The 25,592-nt window shown below is 34.2% G+C and overlaps 1 protein-coding gene across 1 annotated transcript in view; it reads right to left on the bottom strand.

Annotated features, from left to right (window-relative positions):
- Positions 1-25,592, bottom strand: part of PCDH15 (protocadherin related 15) — a 2,229,510-nt gene that overhangs the window by 37,124 nt on the left and 2,166,794 nt on the right. The window contains exons 33-34 of the mRNA XM_074297067.1: positions 15,516-15,692; positions 3,630-3,848 (exon numbers count right to left, since the gene is read on the bottom strand). Of these exons, the coding sequence (XP_074153168.1) occupies positions 3,630-3,848; positions 15,516-15,692 (396 nt within the window). The remainder of the gene's footprint in view (positions 1-3,629; positions 3,849-15,515; positions 15,693-25,592) is intronic.

Here is a 25,592-nt window from a genome sequence, read left to right as displayed (position 1 = left end):
TAGGATTTTAGTGAACTCATTGATTAATGAAGAATCCTTTATAATCGAAGCTACATTTTACATTTTTAAACTTTATTTTCAGTTATTAAAATTTCTTGATCTTGATGCAAAGCAACATTGGAAAAGACCATCCGCATGGTTAGTTTTTCTTGGAGCCATTTTCTCTATCTAACTTTATCCAGTGATACATTTTCAATATGTTTCAAAAAAGATTGTTATTTAAGAACATAGTTATGTTGTGTCATAAACATTTCATCTAAGTTTCCCCAGAGGTTTTTTTGTTTATTTTGTCTTTTAAATCTCTCATATTCAATATTACCAAGTCAGACTTGTTTAGTGGGGGCAGAAAATTGGATTATCCAAAGAGTTGAGTTTTCTGGCTCTGTCAATAAACAGTTGTCTGTATCTTTGGCCAAGTCATGCTAGAATTTAAGGTATAGTATAAATTTATACATATATATATATATATACATATATATATATATATATACACACATACATATATATATTGTAAATTACATAGTAACTAGAATAGGAAATACATATATATATATATATATATATATGTATTTCCTATTCTAGTTACTATGTAATTGTGGGTAACTCAATCAACCTCTCTGGGCTCCCATTAACCATCTTGTATGATAATGAGATGGATTAGGTGAAGTCTGAAGTTCCTTTTAGCTCTACATCTAATTCAGAATCCTGGAATCTTACAGCTCTCTGTGGCTTCCATTCATCTTTCAAAAAAATTAAGGTGATGACTAGATAATCTCTTAGATACTCCAATGACTGTAGAAACAATAGGTTTGGATTTATTGTCTTTCTCTTTTGCCATCACAAAGACTTCTCAGGATCCTTATTTTATTGATAGTCTCCCATTTTGTTTTTGGATATCTGACATCACCAGTTGGCATCAGTTTATTTTCTTGGCTGTCAACTCTGGAGTTCAATTTTTTGTTGCCAAGAAAGAGTGAGAGATGAACACAGTGCTCCCCCAAACTTCCTAGTTCAACATGCTGTTACTTTATGTCCTCAAGATTTTCTTTTCACTTTGTCAATTAATACAACATTTCTTGCAAAGAAGAGGGATTTCTTCTTTTTCCCTTTATTTTGGGGGGGCGGGATTTCTTCTTTCATTGTCTCCCACTTCCTCTTTCCCCCAATAATAAGCAGCCATTTCTATGGTTTGTATTTCTCATTATTAATTGATAATGAATGAAAGTCCTAAAAAGAACCATATTTTTAAGTCATATGTCATGATGTTCCCCACCTTTAGCTTGTGGAAATAGTAGAAATCAAAGGCCTACTTCTTCCATGCTGATACCAATAAGCCTGCTGTAATAAGTACACACTCATTGATTGAATGTATAAATGAAGAATCCTGAAAAGGACTCTTTAGTGATCAGCTCAAACATCCTATGTTAAAGAATAATTTAAGGTTAAGCTGCAGATCCTAGCTAAGTATTTCTTTCTATAACAGTTAGAAGCCAAGGAATCCAGGAGAGAGACTTTGCTTCAGCTTTGCAGGAGTTTAAAATAAATTTGCCTCTTTCTCACGATAACGATAGCTAACAAGAGCTAACATTTATATAATACTTTAAGGTTATCATAAGGTTTCAGACATATTATCACATTTGATTCCTACTATAATTCTGTGAGAAATGTTGCTATTATTGTCCACATATTGGGGACAAGTAAACTGATGCTGAGAGAGGTTAAACGACTTGCCCTTTTAAAATAGCTAAGTAATTGCTGCAGGATTTAAAGTGAAATCTTCCTGACTCAAAGCCCATGTGCACAGGAGGCCACTTGATATGAGGAAAATCTTGATTTGGAAGTAGGCACCTTAGCTGTGAATCCTAAGTCTGACATCCTAGGTGAATGACTTTATCTTTGAGTCTCTGATTCTTCTGTATATGGGGTGTATAAAAGTACTGCTTACTTTCCAATGTGACTATGGGGAAATGTCTTTTAAAAGACTTAAAGTAGTACAGCTCAGTGATAGAGTAAATTTCATATGTTTTGGGCTTGGCAGAGAGTGATATTGATATTCCAAGGACCATTAACACATGGGAGTTATAATGCCGTTCCTGATGTTGCAAGATTTGAGTACAGTACAATATGACTATTGCCTGTCTATTTTTGGATACTATGCTTAGCATCTTAAGTGGGCCAGTACTTTCCCACTTTATTCCCTGACTGATTTGGCAGCAGACTGTGCTACATCTTCCCTTGAAGCTCCTGCTTAGTAAGAACCCTCTGATCATTTTATCTCCACGATACCTTATATATCTTTTGCCAAGACATATCCTAGACACTAATACCATGCTCTGTGTTTGTGTGTAAGTCCTCGAGGAGAAAAGAAGGCATTTCTAATGTTGTAGAAGATTACAAAGTTTAATGTAGGAATCTTTAAAGATGTAGATCATAGAATTACAGAATGGACACTAGAAGCAATCTTATAGCTGACCTAGAATCCATTTTATGACATGCCCAACAATGAGATAACCAATCTTTGTTAGAAGACCACACATGAGGTAAAACCCATTAGGTTAGTTCAGTAGAAAATGTATTAGATTTGGAGTCAGAATTCCTTGATTTAAATTTCAATTCTATTGAACCAGCTACACCCAGTGAAAGAACTCTGGGAGATGACTATGAAGCACTACATAGAATTCCCAATCCCTCTATTTTTGTCTGCCTGCATTTTGGATTTCCTTCACAGGCTAATTGTACACTGTTTTAAAGTCTGATTCTTTTTGTACAGCAAAATAACTGTTTGGACACGTATACATATATATATATATATATATATATATATATATATATATATATATATATATATATATATATATGTATGTATGTATGTATGTGTGTGTATACACACACATACATATATATATACATACATATATATATATATATATATATATATGTATAGTATTTATCTTATACTTTAACATATGTAACATGTATTGGTCAAACTGCCAAATGGGGGAAAGGGTGGGGGGAAGGAGGGGAAAATTGGAAAAAAAAGGTTTGGCAATTGTCAATGTTGTAAAATTACCCATGCATATATCTTGTAAATTAAAAGCTATAATAAAAAAAAATAAATTTCAATTCTATACCTTTTTCTTTAGACAAGCAAGAAAATCAAGGTCTGAATCTCCTGATTTGTAAAAATGACCCCTAGTTGTTTATTTCATCTCAGAATATCTCTAATTGTAAAGAAGTATTTTCCTAATATTAACCCTAAAGTTGCCATTTTCAACTTTTATCTCCTATTTGTAATTGTATTTTCTACAACCAAGAAGAACAATCTAATCATTCTTGTACATGTGGTCTCCCCATTAGAATAAAAATGCTTTTAAAGTAGGGACTATTTCACATTTGTCTTTGAATTCTCACAAGTTATTTCAAAGCCTAGATTATCATAAGTGCTTAAGGAATGTTTATTGATCAATTGATTCAATAAGTTAATCCTTCAAGGACTTGAACACATTTTTCTTTAGTAAGGCTTCCATAATACTGGTCATCCACCAAATAATATTTTGATGGACTCTCCAAAGTATTGTCTGATGATTTCTTAAATTTTCATAAATGTTCATAGTTTGACCTATACTTACTGTCTGTAGCTGACCAACACGACCAATATGGCAGGAATACAGCAGAGGATGATAATCATGGCTAATGCAAGCAATGCCCCTTCAGTATAGCCAAAAGACTGTCCATGTTTCTTAACCAGCGCCACTGCATCTGGGGTGCGGATTTCCAAAATTCGTCCTCCTTCACCATAATATGGCTGAAAGTCTTTATTAATATCGAGCAGTTTCCCATCTAGGAACCTTTAATATGAAAACAAAGAAATGAAAATGGGTATGATATGCTCTAGATTGTAAATATTTGAAGGGCAAGTAGACTGTCATTAAAAAATATGTTTCCTTAGTATCCAGCATTGAGTCTTACACTTAAGGAGTATTTAGCAAATTTTTTTTGAAATAAAAAAGGGATATTGTATGAATGTATGAAGTATAGCCAGCTAAGACTTTGTCTAAAGCATTTTTAAAGGTTTTAGAACTAGAATTAATGGAGATGTAATATCATAAGAGGTAGGCTGAATACAATATCCTTGTAGACATAAATATCCTTATTTATAAAATTTAAAACATCCTTGCAGATATAAATAAATATAGATATCCTTATGGATATAAATTATGAATCACCATTAATATATTTATATTTAAAAATGGTGTCAAATGATCCTAAGAATTGGTAGGTATGGATAATTCAATAACATGACAAGATGCCTTCTATCTAGGCATATAGGTTGATTTGCATTATACATTGATGCATGTTTTCAGGTTTGGATATGAGCATAGATAACACATACTTCAAAAGGAAACAGAGTTTTACAAACAATGAGCTCAAACACTGAAAAGAAGTGGGGTGTAATGATTTTGAGTAAGCGAGGTCCCCGTGTCTAAATTCCTTCTCAGACACTTGCAAACTGTGCAATCCAATGAAAATCATGGAAAACTCAGGGACTTTTTGCCTCCCTTTCAGTTCCAAATGTATCATCTTTTGATCTTTAGATCTTCAGATCTTCATGTATGATTTCTTCCCCTCTAATTACCTATATTGATATTATGTTCAATTACCGAGAAGTTGTGAGATTTGGAACTGTCCATTACATAAGACTTTTTCCTGTCTGATTGTAGCACTTAAACTAGTCCTAACAGACCTAAAGTGCTCAATTTTAGCTGACCAAAAATTTTTTATGGTGTAAACAAACATGCCATGCTATTTTAAGAGACCTAGCAACTGTGGAATAGTCTCCCCATTATCTTAGACTAGAGAACAAATCTGAAAATTCTCTTGTCCTAGAAAATAGGGTAGGATTAGGCAAATTAGCATTTGGATTTATTTGTTGCCATTCTCTTCCCACTCAAAAAAAAAATCTATCTATCTATCTATCTATCTATCTATCTATCTATCTCTATATATATATATATATATTTTTTTTTTTTAGGGGGTTAGTTAGGTGGTTCAATGGATAGAGTGCCAACCTTGAAGTCAGGAGGACTTCCAAATCTGGTCTCAGACACTTAATACTTTCTAGCTGTGTCACCCTAGGCAAGTCACTTAACCCCAATTGCCTCAGAAAAAAAAGAAAAAAAAAAGAATACTCAACTCCAGGGCAGTGCTCTATCCATTGTACCACCCCACAGCAACTATATCTACTATTTTCCCAAGTACTTTTTAATACTTTTAATATGTGTTCAGAACCAGATCCTCGATGCTCTCAATATTGTGCCACTATCATCTCTATGTTCGTGGCTTGCTCCATCTGTTCCTTCCACCCTTTTATTTAATTTTTAATTTTTAAATTTTTTTTCCCTAAATAATAGTCTGAAAGAGTTCTCTTAGAATTCTAAAGTGAGAACTTAACTATCATTGACACAAAAAGAAGTTTGACATAAAAGGAACAGGCAGTCTTTTCCAGTGTTCATTCATTTGCTGTCCCATGAGTTTTATCCCACAGTGCTCTTGGATGACTAATTAATCTATTTCTGTCAAGAGCACCAACTTTCCTTCCAAGCACTCACGTTGATACTGTAGGTGTTCTATTGTATTTCTCACTCACACTTAACTTGGATGTGCAATTTGTTGTAATGTCTTGTCATTTTTACCATTATAGCATCTGTTGTGTGTGTTTCCTTCTCTCTACTCACATAATTATCTCTCTGTTGGAGGCCCTCATGATGTCTCCCCTGGACTATGGCAACATCTTTCTAATTGCTTATTCTTCTTCAAGCCAATCCTTCACTCAACTTCAAAAGTGATTTTCCTAAAGTATGAGTATAGCCATTCACTCTCCTTGTGTTGGTAAACTGCAGTGATTCCTTACTGGTGAAGGGAAGGGAGAGAGTAAGAAATATTACCTAATATGTACAGGACCCTGAGCTATGTGCTAAAAAGGATTATTTTGTGAGATCCTTCTAACAACCCTGAGAGAGAGGTGTTATTTTTATCCCCATTTCATACTTGAGAAGCTGATGCAAATAGGGGTCAGTATCTTGTCTTGAGATTTATAGCTAGTAAATGTCTGAGACCCAATTCGACCCCTGGTACCCTGATTCCCGGTCCAGCACTTTATTATCCTCTGTTGCAGCTAGCTACCTATTGCCTCCAGGAGCAACTATAAAATCTTCTGTTTTTAGATCCCATCATGACCTGGGGCTTTCCTTCCTTCTTTTCAGTATTCTGACAATTATTGCCTTCCACACACTCTCTGACCTAGTGACACTGCCCTGCTGTTGCTCTTCACTTGTGACATTTTAACTCTGCTCTAGGCATTTATACAGGGGGCCTGCCAGTGCTGGGAAGCTCCAACTCTATACTTCTACCAAGTCCATCTAGAATCCTGCCTTCTCCATGTGTTTTTTCCCAGCATCTCTCATTCCCTTTCATTCCTTTTCTCTGACTTTACTCTTCAAATTTATTTACATTGTACATATCTTCTATGGACGTGGTTGTTTGCTTGTTGACTCCCCCACTGGAGGACAAAATAATAATGATAACACTGATAATAACTAATATTTATATAATGCTTACTATATGCTGGGCAAAGCCAACTAAATGGTTCAGTGGATAGAGCACCAGGCCTGCAGGCAGGAGGCTCCGATTTCAAATCTGGCCTGAGACTTACTTAGCTATGGGATGCTGGGCAAGTTACTTATCTCTCTATTTGACTGTTTCTCATCTGTAAAATGGGCACACACTGGAGAAGGAAATGGCAAATCACTCCAATATATTTGCCAAGAAAACCCCATGAGCACAAAGTCCACAGGGCCATTTAGGGTTAGATATGGTGACTGAGCAACAACAAAATATGCTAGTCACTGTACTAAGTATTTATAATTATGTCTCATTTAATCCTCATAATAGCCCTGAGAGGCAGGTGCTATTATTATCCCCTTCTTTTAGATGAGAAAACAGAGGATAATTAGAGTTAAGAGTTACCCAGGATCACTCAGCTAGCTAGTCAGTCAAGTGCCTGAGGCCAGATTTGCTGTAAAATCTTCCTGATTCTAAGCCCAGGGCTCTATCCTCTGCACCATCTGGCTTCTCAAGAGCCATGTTGCCCTCTTTGAATCCCCACTGTGCAGGGCAGTACTTGGCTTATAGTAGGCACATAATAAATGCTTTTCTGATGACACATTTGTTTTATGTTTCTGCTTGACAAAGGGATAAATATATCCCTAAATATTGCTAAATATACTTCTGGACTCTCTCAGTCTCTTTCTTCATGGAGATTCATTTACCTTGATAAGCCTTCCTTAGGATATCCATAACTGCTGCTGTTTTGTTGTGTAAACATTTTCCATTTCCCCTTACTTTGTTTCAGTTGCCCAGATACTTAACAAGCTAAATTATTTTAGCTATAAGTCATATTTTCTTTCTTGTATGCTTGATTTTTATTTTTGTGCTTCCAAATGTATTGTATGATCATATACAGAAAACCGATACAGAAATGTCATGCATGTTGGTAGCCAATCATTTTCTATTTAACTTCTCCTCTTTCATCTTTTCCTCTGCCTCTTTGTTTTACTTCTAAGCTCACCATATCCCCTTGAATAATAGCCACAAATGTTCTTGAAAATTATATTAATAAACAAATTTTGGTTGTCTCCAATCTTTTGGTTTTCCATGAAGAGGGTTCTTAAACAAGAAAACTGAACCAGCTGTGGGAAAAGGCAAATGGTTTCATGTTTAACCTATGAAAATTACAGAGTTCAATGTTATCCAAAGATGAAAGAAAAAAGATAAGTATGATTTTAAAAAGTAAGGCTGAAGGGATTATTTGATAATTGAGATAAGGAAGCAAATCTTATACAAATTCAAACTTTTTTCATCCTGTCCCTTTAGTCCCACCTTTGCATTGAAATCAGCAAGGACTGAAAAATATAAGCACTTATTTATCTTGAAGGTTTTTTAGTTTTCTGTAGAATTTTTCTTTCTCTTTCTCTGCAAGAAATTTTGGTATTTAAGTTACACTTAATGGTAGATTTTAAAGTTTTTCACTCATCACATATACAAATATTTATCATGGATCCTACAGTATGAAATCATGGAGTATCCCTTAAAATTATATTTCTGGTTGTCTTTCTAAACAAGATAAAATCAGCTCTGTTGTTACATTTATTCCCTCATCCAAGTGAGTCCCCTTTCCTTTTATCTACAATTTCCTTTGCTTGTCTGGTAGTATTTATAGCAAGACTATTAAGATTATTCTGATTCAGTGCCTCTACTACTATGTTCAATGAGTGTTTATTGCATAAAGACTTCACACCTGGAGTCCCAAAACCTAAGTTGGCCTTTTAGAGACAATAAAAAATGAAATTTGGGGCATCCTCAGTATCCTTCCCACCCCAATCTGGCCAGATTTGTAATAGAGGTCCTGTGGAAGTAGAAAAGAGTCACAGAGAACTTAATTTTTCAAATGCATGCAATTATTAATCATATATAAATTGATATTCCATCTACTTAAACTAATATGTCCAATAGTTAATTTTATAATTCTGCTGCATGTAAAGTTTGCTATAAATATTTGTTGGTTTTCTAAAGGTTGACTGACTATATGTGAGAAGCATTTTGGAATTAAATAAGTTAAAGAATAGTTTCAGTGTATAAGTCTGCTGACACTGAATATTGATGGGCTTTAAAGAAAAAAAGAAGCAAAATGTGACAGGTGGATGATTAACAAGTTTCTTTAACACTTTGTTACATCAATCTTTAATATTTCAGAGGATAAGTGTTTCCACTGGGCTGTGTACTTCCTCTAGTCATGTAGACTGCAAAATCTACATAACTCAATAGGTGTTTGAGGTGTTATGATCAAGAGATACCCTGCTTGGAATTCTCTACATCTGCTCAAAGGGTCTCTGAATTTTAGCCAGGCTGACTTCAGAAAACAATCCTTACCAGGAAGATTTCAAAACCCTCTGAGCTTCAAAAGTCAGAGTTTATGTTGCTCTGATAAAACCCTTGAAATTCCACTATATTATAATGAAATAATGTGGTTTTGGATAAGGATTTAGTGGAGGAATAAGCAGAAAGTATATTTAAATGTCTAAATGTATTCATATGCATGTGTGTAAATTTATGATCCCTGTTTTTGACAATCCAAGGGGCTCCCACTGAGGAACTCATTCTCATAAGGCAGAAAGGCACCTATAAAAAAATCATAGTTTTTTTGAGATTATGCTCACATATGCAAGTTTATATTAATTTAAATAAATCCATATGCAATCCACATTGCATCTGAATGCATACATATGTGTAAAGATGTGTGTTCTCTATTGTAGTAAAATTCCATTGTGAAAATTTACTATGCAAAAAGACAACTTCTCTGCAATTTCTAATCTTAAATAATAGCATAGGGACACTAAGAAATTAAGAATGGACTTTTGATCCCAAAAGAATATGACAGGTGGAGAACTTGGATCCAAGTCTTTCTGAGTCTTACAGGAGACTTTAAAAAAATAATATGTGAACTTTCAATATCTAATATTACGAGTAACACATCATATATGATGTGTTCAATTGATTTTTGTCATGGGATAGAATCAGAAGACAACAATTAAAATATGAGAAACTTGGAAATAAAACCACTATCACTTAGACAAAAAACAGTTTCCTAAAAATCTAAGGATATTCCATTCTGTAGTTTTAATATTTGACAAAATCTCAAATGTTCCTCTTGTGAAATTGATAGATAATTGTGGTATAAGTGACAGCATTTTCAGTTGTTTCAATTATTCCAAATTGGCATTTGAGGTTTTCTTGTCAAAGATAACTGGAACGATTTGTTGTTTGTTTCTCCAATTCCTGTCATAGATGAGGAAATTGAGGCAAATAGAGTTTAATGATTTATCCAATGACTTGTCGAGCTAGTAAGTGCCTGAAGACAGATTTGAACTCAGGAAAAAAAAAGTCTTTCTGACTCCAGCCTTAGCATACTAGCTACTGTTCCATTTAGCTGTGATTACATAGTTAGGGCCATTTAGAATTAGCTAAATGGCTACATCCAAATTAATAGTTCACTATCAATTTAGATGGAGGGTCTAATGGGGAGATCCAAGATGTTGTTGGCCTAGTCATATTTACATTTTTTTTAGTCAATGACTGAATAAAAGCAGAGATGGCATTCTCACCAAATACTCAGCACAAAGCTGGATAGGATAGTTAGCATATTGAAAGAAAATGCTAAGAAAAATAAAGGCTTCAACAGATAAGAACATTGAGTTAAGTCTAATATAATTACATTTATTTTATGTAATAATTAATTTAATTAATTAATGCTTGTTATTATAATTAAAATTATAAATATTATATAATATATAAATAATTGTTAATTAAATGAATAAATAATTAATTAAATATGATTATATTTAATAGGGATAAATAAAATATCTTGCATTTGGGTTGAAAAAAAAGAAATATCAACTTCCCAAGTACAAAATAGAGGGAGGTGTGGCTAAAAAGCAACGAACAGGATGGAAGCTCATTTAGAGACGGGATTATTTCACTGTGTACTCACTGTATATCTCTAGAATCCAGCATGGTGCTGTGTGCCTGGTAGATTCTTAATAAATATTTGCCATTTTGTTGATTGATCTGAAGGAAATATTGCATCTTTAGTGGATTGAAAGTTTAAAGTGGGCAAACAGAAAGATAGGTCAGCTACTATCTTAGACTCCATTAGGAAAGACAAAATATTTAAAACTACAATGGTGATAGTCCTGCTGTACTTTCCATTAGATATACAATACTTATAATATTATGTTAAGTTCTTATTTCCCCAAATTTATAAAAGATACTAATTGAGCAATGTGAAGAAAATTCAAAGGACATGAAGGGTCTTAACATCATGCTAAATGGAATTCACTGGAAGAACTGAGAAAGCTTAGCTAGGAGAGCAATACATTTGAAAAGTTGTCATGTAGAAGAAAGATTAGATTTAATTTGCTTCTCCTTGAGGATAAATCTTGACATATCCAGGGAAAGTGGCAAAGGTGCAGATAAAACAGATAAAATAAGAACTAAAATAAGTAAAACAAAAACACTAACAATTAGACCTTCCAAATGTTTATTGTACTGCCATGGTACACAGTGATCTCTTTCTCAATGGAGGTCCTTCAATCCTCCAAGGCTGGATAGCTTTTTTGATAAATACATTACAGAGAGGATTTTGGTTGAGTACATCTTTTAATTTGAGGAAGTTTAGTTTGGGATGTTTGTCCTCCTTATCAAAATATCTGTTTTTTTTTTTTTCAAGGCTCAGCTATTGAATTCAATATTTTGAATTTGTTTCATATTTTACGTTATTTTCCTCATTATAAAGTAACTATAGTGTTTTGGGGCTGCTTTGCTCTTACCTTTATATCCCCAGCATCATTTAAGCCTAGAACCTCTTATTTAAGAGTAAGCTATTAAAAAAAAAATTGTTGATGGGCTGAAATGGACAGATCTTTCCATGTTGAGATTCTGAGGAAATATGACTAAGAATTATTCTTTTTCAGCTAATTTGCTGATGATTTAAAAACAAATTATACCTATCAAGAATATTTCAGAAAAAAAACCTTTTTAAAAAAGTAAATACATTTTTAAAATATTCAGCCATATACATCAAAGCTTAGGGTGATACCCTCAAGAAAAACAAGAATTTTAATATGTTTTTGACCATTAGATGTCACTGTAGCATAAGAGAAACTTCTGAATCCTAAGGACAGTGTGTTGAGCTGTGTTGGAATTTTATCCACAGGAGAATTTATAGCACTATCTTATTTAAGATTCTATGTGCATTTAAAAAAAAAAAAAAAAAAAAAAAAAACACTCTCATTTCAGGGTTTTGTAATTCAACCATTCAAATTCAGTCCAGAATAAAACATGACATATGGTATAAGATCATGTACAGGGCAGTTGTTTTTCTTCCAAATAAACGGGAAAAAAACCCTTTGCTTAATGGATTTCATGCTGCTTTTAAATTTAAAATTCAAAGCTGCTCTAATAATGGCTGGATATCCTGCCATTTTAATAAAGACCCTTGCACCTTTCTTTCTGGTTAGCAATGCCTAGGAGAGGAAATGACACGAGGTGATCAAAGATTATGTGATGGCTAATAAACTGGGGCAAAAAAAAAAAAAAAAAAAAAAAAAAAAAAAAGCATTTTATATTGAATAATCCAAATGAAGTCCAAAATCTGTCAGAACTTCAGTGACATATGGTGAATTAAAGGTCTTAAGTGTATAGTTGAACTGTTAGTCATGGTATTCATGGAACAAGTACAAGTGAGACAAATTATTAGAGCAACAGGCTAACTGGATCCTATTCACTGTCCTCTTCAAGTTCACTGCTACCTTCCTAAAAAGTTCCAATATAGGTCCAATACAACTAATACATATGTCTTTGTTGGGGGATGCTAATAGAATATATAGAATTTGTATCCTATAGTAAACATATTGGTTTAAAGAAGAAAATATGCATTATATTTTATATGGGGTTTGATGAACATACGAGGAACATTTTGGAATCAAGATAGGGAGTTAAAAATATGTGTCATCATCCTTTGTACTTTGTTTTCATATGAAGAATGCATGTTATCTACCATACTTATTTTCATTGTACATTATTTGTTTTTAAACACATAATAAATACAAAGAAAAATATTAATACTCATGACAAAAAATTGCTCATCAAAAATCTAAAATCTGGTTGAACTCACTGATGTCATTACTATGGCGAAAGAAAGAAAGAAAGAAAGGAAGGAAGGAAGGAAGGAAGCAAGGAAGGAAGCAAGGAAGGAAGCAAGGAAGGAAGGAAGGAAGGAAGGAAGCAAGGAAGGAAGGAAGGAAGGAAGGAAGAAACAAAAACAAATCTTGTTCCATGAAAAACAAACCTTGTTTCATGAGTGTTACCATGGACAGTTCCTAACTGATTACAATAGAGATGAATAGCATTTGTCTGCCTGATTCAGTGAAAAGATTTTTGGGGATATTTAAGGAGGAAAAAGAGCTATTGGACTAATTCAGCTGGTCTACCTTTGCACCACCAGGGGGTTCCTTTGCCATAGTATGACCAAGGTAGTTCTCCAAGTTAGAAATAAGTTTATCATGAAGATGCTTATCTGATATAGGAACGACTTTGTCTTTCTCCCACAGTATGCTAACAACATTCATTGAAGCAGATAGTGAAGAATGTTTGTGTGCCTAGAATCTCGTAGCAGAACTGGGAACTCTCCCTGGTTAACCAGGGGTATGTATTCTCATATGGCTTGAGTGTGAGATAAGAATACCTATCAAAGTCATCTTTCATTTTATTTCTGTTGCACTGCTTGTCCTAAGGGCATGTTAGAGAGTTCAGATATAACAACTGTGGTCTGGCATATGGGAGCTATCCAAACGACCAAAATGAAAAACCTTATTTTAGGATTTCATGGAAAAAAATAACATGATTATTATCAATTTTGTAGATTTTAAAGTATTAAAACAATATTTTTGATGCAGGACAAAACTTCTATGTCAAATCAAAGATAGGGCAGCCAGGTTTTATTGGAAAAAAATAGATTTTTTTGACCCATATACATTTTGCCTATTTATTGTGGACTTAAACTAAGATATTAGTCTGCAAATAACATCATTGATTAAAGGTCATTGAAACCTTGATAGAAATGTTGTTAGTTTTGTTTGGTTGCAGATGGATTTTTTAATCATACCAATATGTGTGTAGCCAACTCTCTAAATTTCTAAGACTATTATAGATATTAAAGAATATGCTGATCTGCATTGGTAGAAAGTTGCTTTTCCCAACAATCTCATGGGCAAAGTTCCCATCTCTATTCTTCTACAAATATGTGTAACGTGCATATGCTATTTATATCTGTACATATTAATGTAATATATATCATAACTTATAGAAAATAATTCATGAAAAGATAATGAGGTAATTAGTGTCAGAGCACCTTGAAAAATTAAGGAACTTGATAAGTACTAGAAATATAATTAAAGATGTTCTGTTCTGACAAAATCACTGCTATGTCATTAAATGTTTAATTAAAGCATTAATGTTATTTGGGAACAATAGGAAACCAAGATGGATTACCAAGATGGATTACCAACATAGAATATTTTCAGTTTCAAGTACCAGGTACTGCAGATAACAAATGAAACCTTTTCTAAATTTAGTGTTAGTTGTGAAATGTCTGACATATGCATTATGGTAAGGCACATATCTGGAGCTTTTGATTTGACAGCCTTCAGAGCTGTTTCCTGGAGTTATAAGTGATACTGTAATTACCTATTAGGCTTCACCTATAAGCCTGAATGTTTTCTTATAGCTTTTATGATTAACTCCACCTGAATTCTTATCCTATTTGAAATCTCAAGATTTGGTTTGGACAATAATCATTTGCATTTATTTGAGTTTTTTTGGCAGACTTCCCCCTTTTATTTAATTAAATCCACATAATCAGAGATTCCCAGTATACCAGAACTAGAAAGAATCTCAGAAACATCTGGTTCAACCTATATCTGAAATAAATTCTGACTAAAACAAGCCCAGCAAGTGGTAATTCAACCTTAGCCTGAAGACTGTCAAGTGCAGAGAAACCTAATATTTCCTAAAGTAGTCCAGGTAACATAAGGTTAGTTATGACCAATAGGAAATTTTTCTGTTATGAATGTAAAATTTTCCTCTTCCACTTCTACCCTTTCCTTCCAATTCTACCTTTTGGGGACTTACAGTATATCTGTGACATCTTCTTCTTGACAGCCTTTTAAATACTTGAAAATAGATATCATTTCCCCTTCATTGGATATCTTTTACTTTAGTCTAAACAGTTACAATTTCTTCAAGAGATTCTCAGAAAATTTTCACTAGAGGTATTTAAACAGTAGAGTAGATAGACTTGTAGGCTTAGAGTTAAGGAAACCTGAGTTCAAATTCTCAGATACTTACTACCTATGTAACTCTTGGTAAATAATTTAACCTCTGCTTCAGTTTCTTACATAAAACTAATAATATTAGAACCTAAATTAGATAATATTTCTAAAAAACATTGTAAATTTCAAAATACCATGTAAATCATAGATTTCACTGTTATTTGATATAATTAAAATTATTATTTTCCTGCTTGCCATTCCCAGAATACCTTTACACTTATAGATGTTCTTTCAAAATGTGATAGCAGAATACTTAAAACTACAGTGAAAGAAAGAGCTATTCATGAAGTGAGAGTGAGAGATAATGACATCATGTGTTCTTTCATTTACAAAGCAAAAACAAGAAATGATCCCAGTGTGTTTGATGGACTCCCTAGAATGATCTTATGGGATTGTATGGGCAAGGGTCACAAGGAATGGGCAAAGATTAATATTACTATAAGAGGACTTCTCATTTATAGCTCATCAAATGATATGGATTAATGTTGATTATATGTTTCAAATACTTACTTAAAAAGTTCATTCCTGCTGATTGCTCTGTTGGTCTGGGGGTCAATTGCATAGACAACCAGGTCAGACTTAGTATAGTCTTCTTGAGAATAAGCTTCTCCAAACCTTCGTGCACCAATGGATTCCACCACAACTTTGGCACCAGGAATCTGTTCTTGCACATAGCGATCCAAAATCCTATCCATTAAAACAGATGGCAAACACAGTTTCTTAAGTATAGTTGGATGAAGAGACCAACTTAAAAGTAAAGGAAATAGGCCCGAAGATAGTGATATCTAGCTTGGTGTCCCTGCTAGCTAAATCTTATCACTTTTCAAAAAATCTCCATATTTTCTAAACAGTGACCTGCCCCAGGGATCACAAAAGCATAATATAGAGGGAGGTCATCAACCATGTCTTGTTTATGTCTGAGTTTTTGGAATTTATGATACCATTTCAGTTTTAAATGGCCCATGGGAAATACTGAATATGTTTTACAAATAAAACTGTCAACAATTTATAGAAGTCATATGGGTGCAGAACGTTTTGATTCTACCTTTCTCCATGGGGGAGGAGGATGATAAATTCCCTGGCCCATGACTTATGGGTTCCATGCCAAGACATTGGTTAGAATAGAACACCTGTTCTTCTTATGGGTGTCACGAGAAGAATTAGGAACCCTTAGAAAAATGCCATGTACCAGCTTCAAAAATAATTCAGATGATAGCAATAGCTAAATACAGAATGAAGAGAAGATAAAGATAGTAGGAAATAAAGAGTTACAAATCAATGGCAATTACTAGAATGATAATAATAACAACAAAATAACAATCATATACATAATTATAATAACAATAAAGCACTATGTCATCCCTTGAACAGCATAAGCAACTTTAAATTGTAAGTAAATAAAGTTCAGTTTAAGGTAGAAATCCAATGTAATTATTGCCATTATATTATCCTTTAAAAATATAACATTTCTTCATTTTCATTTAATTTTGTTTGCATTTTTTCCCTTGTGATTAAATCATACAGTAACATGGTATCAAAATTTTTATCAATAATATTTTATATAAAAAATAATTAATACAAAATATAAGGCATCTGAGGATTTACTATAATGCTATTTTGGAATCCATAATGTGAAACCATTTGGTAAGTAAGAATTTCAGCAGAGCTGATCCTGCAATTTAATTTGTTTTGTGAACTCCTGGGAGAAGAAACTCTATTTCCTGATGCAGGTAAGCACCTTTGCTGCAAATTAAAGTTTTAAAGAATTATCTAGAGAAGGGGTCTCAAACACTCAGCCAATAAGTCCAGTTAGGCAGGAACCAGGTTAAAATGTATTTTTAAAATGTTTAAAAAATATAATAAAACATAGGTGATGTCAATTTGTGCTTTTCTAAGTCAATCATGTGGCCTTTAGGGATCCATTTCTATTTTAAGTTTGACACTGCTGTGTCAGAACTCAGTGCCTAGGTTCACGCAGCTTTGGTTTTTGAACAATGTGACTTAAATCCAAGTATCCTAGTTTCATGGCTTTCTCTCCACTCATTTCACCATGATGCTTTTGAATTTTAAATGAAGGGTCTAACTTTTCAAACTTGAATATTGTTCAAGACTGACTTATCTACATCTTGGAAGTAAGCAGCAATGTAGTAAAACTTTAAAGTAAGTCTTTAAAGAAATAGATTCTTTAGACTTGCCCACAGTTTGAACAAGAAACGAAGCAACCAATACCTGTATTTTCTTGGATGCATTCAAAAAATTCAAGGTTGAAAAGTGAATACTGTAGGGACAAAAGAACTGAATGCTTATTTTTGAAATGTGACTTCTTTAACAAAGGCCCAATCCATGGAGTTAGCTGAGAGAAAACTGAAATATCGCACTTATTGAGCTAAGCTGCATATGGCAGTTTATTTAGCCATGCGACTCTCTGGAAGAGATAGACACTACCTTTACTTGCTAAAGTCCAATAGCAATCTATATAACTATTTTATTTTAATAACAAAATCACAATTCTGGATTAGATTATCTCTAGGTACTAAAATAGGATAATTATTTATCAGATCACTGGAATTATTAGAGTACTAGGAAAATTACCTAGACCACTGAGAGAATGATTTGCTCATGATCACTAAGTATGTGTAGAAGGAAGAACTTGAATCCAACCCTACTTGATATTGAAGCTAGACAGTTATTTATTGTGCAAAAATGTCTCTAAGTCAACCAGAAAATACTAAAAAGGACAAAACATTTGCCAAATTATATGAGATTAACCACAGATGTTACTTCCTATTTTGGAGATGCAGTTCTACCTGTCCTACCTCTACATGTTGGTTCCCTACTCATGCTTAAAACTTGGCTTTACTGAAGATTTTCCTAATTCACTTAGCAGAAGAAATTTTTCCTCATTTGATTATATGTAGCACTTCACAACATATGGGTGTACTTCCATATTGTAAATTATATTTTATCTGACAAGCAGGATGACATAGTGACTAAAAGGCCAGTCTTAGACGTAAAAAGCCTGAGGCACAAAGCTTTCCTCTGACATATACTAAGTGATGTGATGATGGGAAAGTCACTTCAATCAATCAATCTACATTGAAATGCCTACTGTATTTCAGACACAATACTAAGTTCTGGAGATATAAGCAGAGGCAAAAAAAAAAAAAAAAAAAAAAAAAAGGCAATCCAGGCCATCAAAAAGCTTAAAGTCTAATGGAGTAGAAAATATGTAAAAACATAGATACAAAACAAGATCTAGACAGGATAAATAGAAGATAATTAACATAAAAGATGTTAAAGAGGGTATTAAAATTATTGGGGAAGATTTCCAGTAAAAGATGGAATTTTCACTGAGATTTAAATGAAGTCCAAGAGGTCAATAGTTGAAATATATGAAGGAGAGAGTTCCAGGTATGGGGGACAGGTTGAGGAAATGGATAGAACCAAGAAATGGAATGATGGGTATTCTCCGTGGAATACCTAGGGCTCAAGTGTCACCTGATTGAAGTGTAGGAGAATTAAGTATAAGAAGACAGGAAAGGTAGGAGGCATAGGTTAGGAATAGCTTTGAATTACAAACAGAATATTGTGTATTCAATGCTGGGGAGATAGGAAGCCACTGGAGTTCACTGAGTAACACTACTCTCTAAGACCATAATTTGAAAAAATAAGACAGAAAAAAACTTGCTAATCTGCACTTTTGAAAGAATTATTCTCCCTGGGAATTCTAAACATCAAGGAGATTCCAGATTCGCTCCTCAAAACTCCAGTGTTTTACACAATTGGGGGTGAGGGGATTTGATCTGTGACTTAATTATAGTAATAAATTTCCAGGAAGGAAACTTTCCATAGCAATGTAGACTTTGGCTCTTGATCTTACAGCTTTAAAGAAGCAGCATGGTATGTAGGAAAGAGCACTAGCCCTGAAATTAAGGGATCTAAATTCAAAGAGGGGTGTGCTGATCAGTGCTTAATAAGCAGCTCTCTGAAAATCCATGGCATATTTTTAAGTTGTATTAACATTATTAACTATTAACATTTTCTCCACTGCTTTCTGGAATCTAGAAATCAATGAAATTATAAATTATGATGATTTGTTCCATTTGACAATTTCAGAATTCTAAGTACTCACATGAAAGAAAAAAAAAAAAAAAAACTTCACAAATGGCTTTTGCCCATAAAAACTTGTTCTGGCACATCACCTCTTTTGGTGTTACAGCTGTATGACTTTAAGGAAGTGAGTCAACTTACCTTGACTTCAGTTTATTCATTTAGAACATGAATAGATTGGAGGAGAGAGCTTCGGAGTTATCTTTGAGTTTTAGATCTCTGAATTATGAGGGTTGCCTAGGACACCAAGGAGATAAGGGGTTTCTCCAGGGTAACAAAATATGTATCAGTTCATATATGTATGAGGTCAACATTCAGTGCCTCCCTGAGCATGGCATGGAGGTATTTTTAAATGATTGTTGAGTTTAATGAAGCATTAGAGTCAGGCTTTGAATATAGATTCTTTATAAAGCTTTTATTATAAATCTACTATGAGCAAGCATTGTATTATGTGAAGCATTGGAGAATCCAAAGAAAATGATGAAAAGACTTTGACCTTGAATCACTTACATTCTAATGAGAAAGATAAGATATACATAATTAAGTATCTTTAAGGACATTCAAAGTAGATAAAAGGTTCATGATGGAGTGTAATAAGCCTAGAAAGGGAGGGTGGTTTCAAATCAGAAAGGGTTATAGATATCAAATGGAGACATATGTATTTTATTCTACAGGCAATAAGAATTCATTCAAGTTCATTAAGCGAAGGAATGACATCATCTAAGCTGTACTTTAGCTTGGTCGCTTTCATTAGCATTAAAGGGTATCCTCTGAATGGTAAGAACACAGCAAAATATCCCTACAAGTGGAATAAATGAGCACAAGATTAAAAAATAAGAAAACTAGAAATTTAACAATGAACTGAACAAAGCAGTTGGATGAAATTGATTGTAGGTCAAGAGACACACTGGACTTTTGTCATGCCTCAGTTAAAATGAGTCAGTTTTTATAGATCATTCTGTTTTGATTTGTAATGTTTAGGCTACATATAGCCTGAAGCTCAGAGAACATTTTAGGATGCATCATTATTTTTTTTTCCTTCTTATTCACATCATGAGCTGGTCAAAATTTGAAGGAATGAGGGAATCTCTGATTCAAACATATTATATAGGTTTTGACTATTGGAATATTTTATTTTTACAGCCTGTATTTAGGCACTAGGAAGTAGTGGTAGTCAAAAGCTATTCTGTTTCTTTCAATATGTTTAGAATCCCTAGAATCAGAAATGAGAATGAATGAGATGAGGTGAGATCTTTCAAGACAGTTGTGAAAATCGAGTAAGGCTTCATCTACTTCAGAGTTCGAGTAGGCCTGAAGGACTCTGAAGGGCATTGCCTTCCCCTCCTATGACATCTCCCTATTTCATCCAAATATGGGCAACTATGTACTTATTGGTCAAGTTCAATTTCATGGGTAGATCTCATGGTTAGAATGTAAGACTCTCAGCCAATGAGGATGAGGGTCAGTGGTGGGAGGGGGCGTTTTGCGTTAGGGATTAAAGGTGCTGTCCTGCCCACAGGAGGCGCTTCCTCTCTTCGATAGTCTACTCGAAGAGTGGGACGCCCTTCTCGCGAGAATGTACAATAAACGTTGCTTTTCTCTAGAGCTCTCTCCAGCTTTTTTATTAAATGGTGACCCCTCACCATTTCCGTACCACACAAGAAGGACCTCAAGGACTTTGTACTCTAAATCATATTTGGAAAAAAAAAATTTTTTTCCCATAGCACCTTCTTCTGCAATTGCCCAGGAAGCCTTTTCTGACTGACCTCCAATGGACATCTAGAGTCAAGGTATAAATTGTTTCTCATTGATAGAATCGAGAATCTAGAATTCAGAAGCCCTTTTGCCCAACTTTTTATCTACTTCCTGTAAAGGCCACAGATAGTGGGGGAACTCTGGATGGAATATAAGACCTTTCAGCCCAGAGGGAACTTGCTGACAATGTCTGGCTTGGTTCCACATCTCCCCTAAAGGCTCTCGGCCTTCCTGAGAAGTCAGGAGGTGATGACAACCTATATTGTAGTTGAAACAGAGTTATACCAAGTGGCAAAGAGACATCTACACACAATAATAAGTTGTTTATGTAATCCACATGCTCAGCATGCAGTTAGCACATGCATAGTGTGCTTTGGTTATATAAGGGTATTAGGATATATAAAACTGAGAGAATTTGGAATAAACAGACTCCATGTTTGACCATCCATGTGAGTCCTGCCTCTTCACTTCTCTTCTAAGACCAAGGACTTGGGTTAGTACCAAGATCCTCCAGAAAACTAGTCCAAAGATAGGAACTTCCTTCTTTTCCTATCTCCCTCCCTCTTTTTCTGTTTCTGCCTGTAAGTCTTTCTGTCTCTCTTTTTGTCTCTGTTTCTCTATCTCTGTCTCTGTGTCACCCTCTCTGCCTTTCCATCTCATGCTCTGGCTCTTTCTATTGCTATCTTTCTCTATATATCAGGTCATATGTCATCCCTAAATCAAGTGGCACAATAGTGCTATTGAAGGAGACTTGTTTCTATTGATTTGTCCTGAGAGAAGTAGAAGCAAAAAGAGCAATGAACAAGTGCTAAGTTACAAAATTCATTGACCTTTCAACATTTCTTTATTTTGGGAATGACCTAGGTATCCCTATCTTCCTAGGCTAGGCATGCAGTGGCCACTCAAGGCCATACCCCAATACTGATTGCTATGGAAGCTTTGTCCTACTTCATTTCTATCTTGAGCCAGTTTGTCCCTTCTTAAGTAGCATATTAGCCTCCTACTTACTGAGATTTACTCAAAGTTGCCCAAGTCCTTGGTCAGGGGATAGAGTCAGAGAATGTGAGTTCAAATCCCAATGTTACCCTTTATTACTTGTATGATTCTGAACAAGTGTTTTAATCTTTGTTTTGGCCTCAATTGCTCATCTCTAAAAAGCAATAGTTTGACTAGCTGGACTCCATGGCCCCTTTCAAGCCCTATATGGAATCCCATGACTATAAGATGTATAAGGTCTCTCTGCCTGTTCTAACTCCTATAATCTTATAGGCCAACTTGCCTTAGTGGTTTCTACAATATCAACCTGTCTATCATGCTTCTATTAGCAAATGGAGATGTTTTAAATAGAGATATTATTAGGAGAATTGGCTGCTCTAAATCTCAAAGAACACAAAGGATAATTCCATGAACCTTTACCTTTACCACTAGCAGCATTGTTTTTATATTAATAATTTTTAAAAAGTAAAAATATCTAAACAATAAGACTTCAAAGATACCCTAGCCTTCTTTACTGTCATCTGGACCATTCTGGAATTTCTATAGGGTTGTCTTTATCCATATCTTGATCCTACCTCTCATCTCCAAGAGAGAAGTATCTATCCTCCTCACCACAGTTAACTCATTGCCGTAACTCTTGATTCCATCTTTGCTTCTACAGTGCTACCTACCTCAATTTTTGTAGAAGTTCCAACTGATTAATCAAGCATTTAATTAGGAAAGCAAAAATGTGTTTTGTTTATATGCCCAGAAAGGTGTTGTTTGAAGAATACAAACAATTCCCTTTTTTTAAAGGGTTTATATTCTCATAGAAAGACAACGCATATTGGGGAATTTTGGGTGGGGGATCAGGAATTTTATTTGGACAGGGAATGGAGTCAAAGGGGAAGAGGTGAACATCACTACTCATTTAATCTTTGCATCAGCATGCTCATTTCTAAGATAGGATAACAATAACATCTAACTTATAGTTGTTTTGAGGATAAAACGAAATGTTTGAGTAGCACTTTGCAAACCTTAAAATGTTTGGTAAAATGCAAGATATTATTATTGTGTTATTTTAGAATAGGGATTTCACAACAAACTCTCAGATTAAAGAGGACCTTGTAGAGAGGGATAGAAACAAAGAGACATATAGACATACAGGGGGAAAAGAGACAACAATGGAGAGGGGGAGAGTGAGAGAGAGAAAAGGAGGAAGAGGAAAAATCTGAGCCTGAAGATGACAGAAGAACGTCCATTAATGGGAAGCCAAGGAAAGCTCACAGTTTAGGGTCCTTTAATCAAGTACCAGTGGAACAGGTGAATAAGCATAGGTCATTTTTTATGAGAAGAGTCTTCAGATCATAGATTTAGGAGGACAAGCATTTTTAAGCACTTAATGTGTTCAAGGCACACACAGTTTCTCATTTGATAGAATTTAGAATTCAAAAGTCTTTTTGCCCAACTTTCCATCTTCTTCCCTCTCTTCCTCCCTCCCTTTCTGATTTTATCTGTAAGTCTCTATGTCTTTTTCTAACTTTGTCTTCTTTCTCTCTGTCTCTGTGTCATTATCTCTATCATTCCATCTCTTTCTCTGGCTTTTTCATAGTTATCCTTGTCTCTTTTTTATGTCTCTGTTTCTCTGTGTCCAGTTCCATTTCTCTGTCTCTGTTTCTCTCTGTGTACTTATCTCTATTTCTCTGTCTCTCTCTCTTTCCTTCTCTTTCTCCCCCCCCATCTCTGTCTGTCTGTCTGTCTGTCTCTCTCTGTCTCTCTGTCTCTCTGTCTCTCTCTCTCTCTCTGTCTCTCTCTCTCTGTCTCTCTCTCTCTCTCTCTCTCTCTCTCTCTCTCTCTCTCTCTCTCTCTCTCTCTCTCTCTCTGTCTCTACACACACACACGAGGATCTAAATCCTGATTTTATAATTCTCTATGCAGCATCACTTTCATTGCACCAGAATTGTGAGCAGAGTTGAGCACTATTTGAGGTGCTGAAACTGAAACAGTTCTTGTAAATAATTAATATGCCTGAGTTCCTAAAATATTAGTGTTATTTAGATATCTGGTGGATCTGTGCTCTCCGCACATTGCACATTGAGCAATGATTAGCTGGAATGGAATGATTATCAACACACAAACTTAAAACTCCATTCCTCAATAGCAATGCATGTTTTCTTAGAAATTGAGGTAGTTTTTTTTTTTTAATGTAGATAATGCCAATTCATTTTTAAAGGGCACTTTTATTCATATTCTAAATGTGAAGGTCATGAATCAAGAATGTGAAAAGAACATTTTATTTTGTTCCTGTGTAAAAATTATATTTTTAAAAATCAATTATTTTTTTTTTGTAAACTGTGGTTAAAGAAAAGGGGGAGAGGGAACCATAAGGAAAATTCTATTCTCTACCTTTCTTTTTGCTAAATGCCAACACATTCAATTCTGTTTATCTTCTGGGAGCATTTGGAAATGAAAAAAGAGAGAATGTTCTTATTTGAGAGGGACACATTCATATAGAAAAAATCAAAATATACATAAGCACATGACCTCTCTATAAAATAGTTAGGGTAATTTATTTTTCAAATACATCTTTTTGGTTCAATGTCTTTTGTATAGCCCAAGCAAAATGGATTCTGATTCTCATATTCCATGAGCCAGAAATGTTACCAAATCATCAAACTGTTATTTCCATAATCCTATTCCATGTCCATTGGGGGGATTTTGTTATCTCCTGTGTAGATTCTTATACAGCAAAAGTCAACATTTTCCTTCCCTTAAATATTTTTAATGGATATTTATCTGTAACTATCCTCCATCAGAACTGCTCCACAATAATCCCCACCTCTTGCTCATGATTTCCTTGACATCTTTCATGATTCAGTTAAAATCCAACCTTTTGTAATAAATTTTCCCCAGTCCTTCTCAATCCTAGCAGCTTCCATTTGAGATATCTCCAATTTCCTCTCTATATATGTATATGTATATATATATATATATATATATATATATATATATATATATATATATATATATATATATATATATATATATATAGTAATTCATAGGGTCTTTTTCATAATCTCTACTCCTTTAGGTTGTGAACTATTGGAGGGCAAGGACAATATCATTACTTTTAATTGTACCCACAGTACAGTGATACGAACACAGTAATAAATGCTTGTTAACTGCCATTCTTTACCATGAGTAATAAATCCAAATCCAAGAAAGGCAAGATTATCTGTAAATTGCATTTAAATCTCTTCAGTTACAAATGCCATTTTTAGACTTTTCATTTAGAATTGATTTGCAGGCACTTTGTGACTAAATGCGCATTTGTATTTACTCGATATAATTCTTTAAATAAATTCTTTGCATGTTCCAGAATTTAACAGATGACAATCAAGATGACCAAATTGGAGTCCCTAACATGGAAATGCTGTGGACATATTTAATTTACATTAGGGTAACAATCCTCATGTTGAAATTCCCTCTTTCTTTAAAAACAGAACAGAACAAAATGATTATTAATTATCCTTCCCTGACATTCTCTATAGAGAAAGTCAACATGGAGTATAGTAGATAGAAAATTGGACCTAGAATTAAAATATGACTCAGATTTAGTGGAAATGATATTGGTTCAAACCCCAAATTTGCTACTTGTTATCCATGTGACTCAAGGAATATCACTTAATCTCTATGGGCCTCAGTTTTATCCTCTTAAAATCAAGCGGTTGGCTTGATGATTATTTG

The sequence above is a fragment of the Sminthopsis crassicaudata genome, chromosome 2 (genome assembly GCF_048593235.1).
Source record: "Sminthopsis crassicaudata isolate SCR6 chromosome 2, ASM4859323v1, whole genome shotgun sequence".
NCBI classification, from domain to species: domain Eukaryota; kingdom Metazoa; phylum Chordata; class Mammalia; order Dasyuromorphia; family Dasyuridae; genus Sminthopsis; species Sminthopsis crassicaudata.
This window is presented reverse-complemented; position numbering and strand designations above follow the sequence as displayed.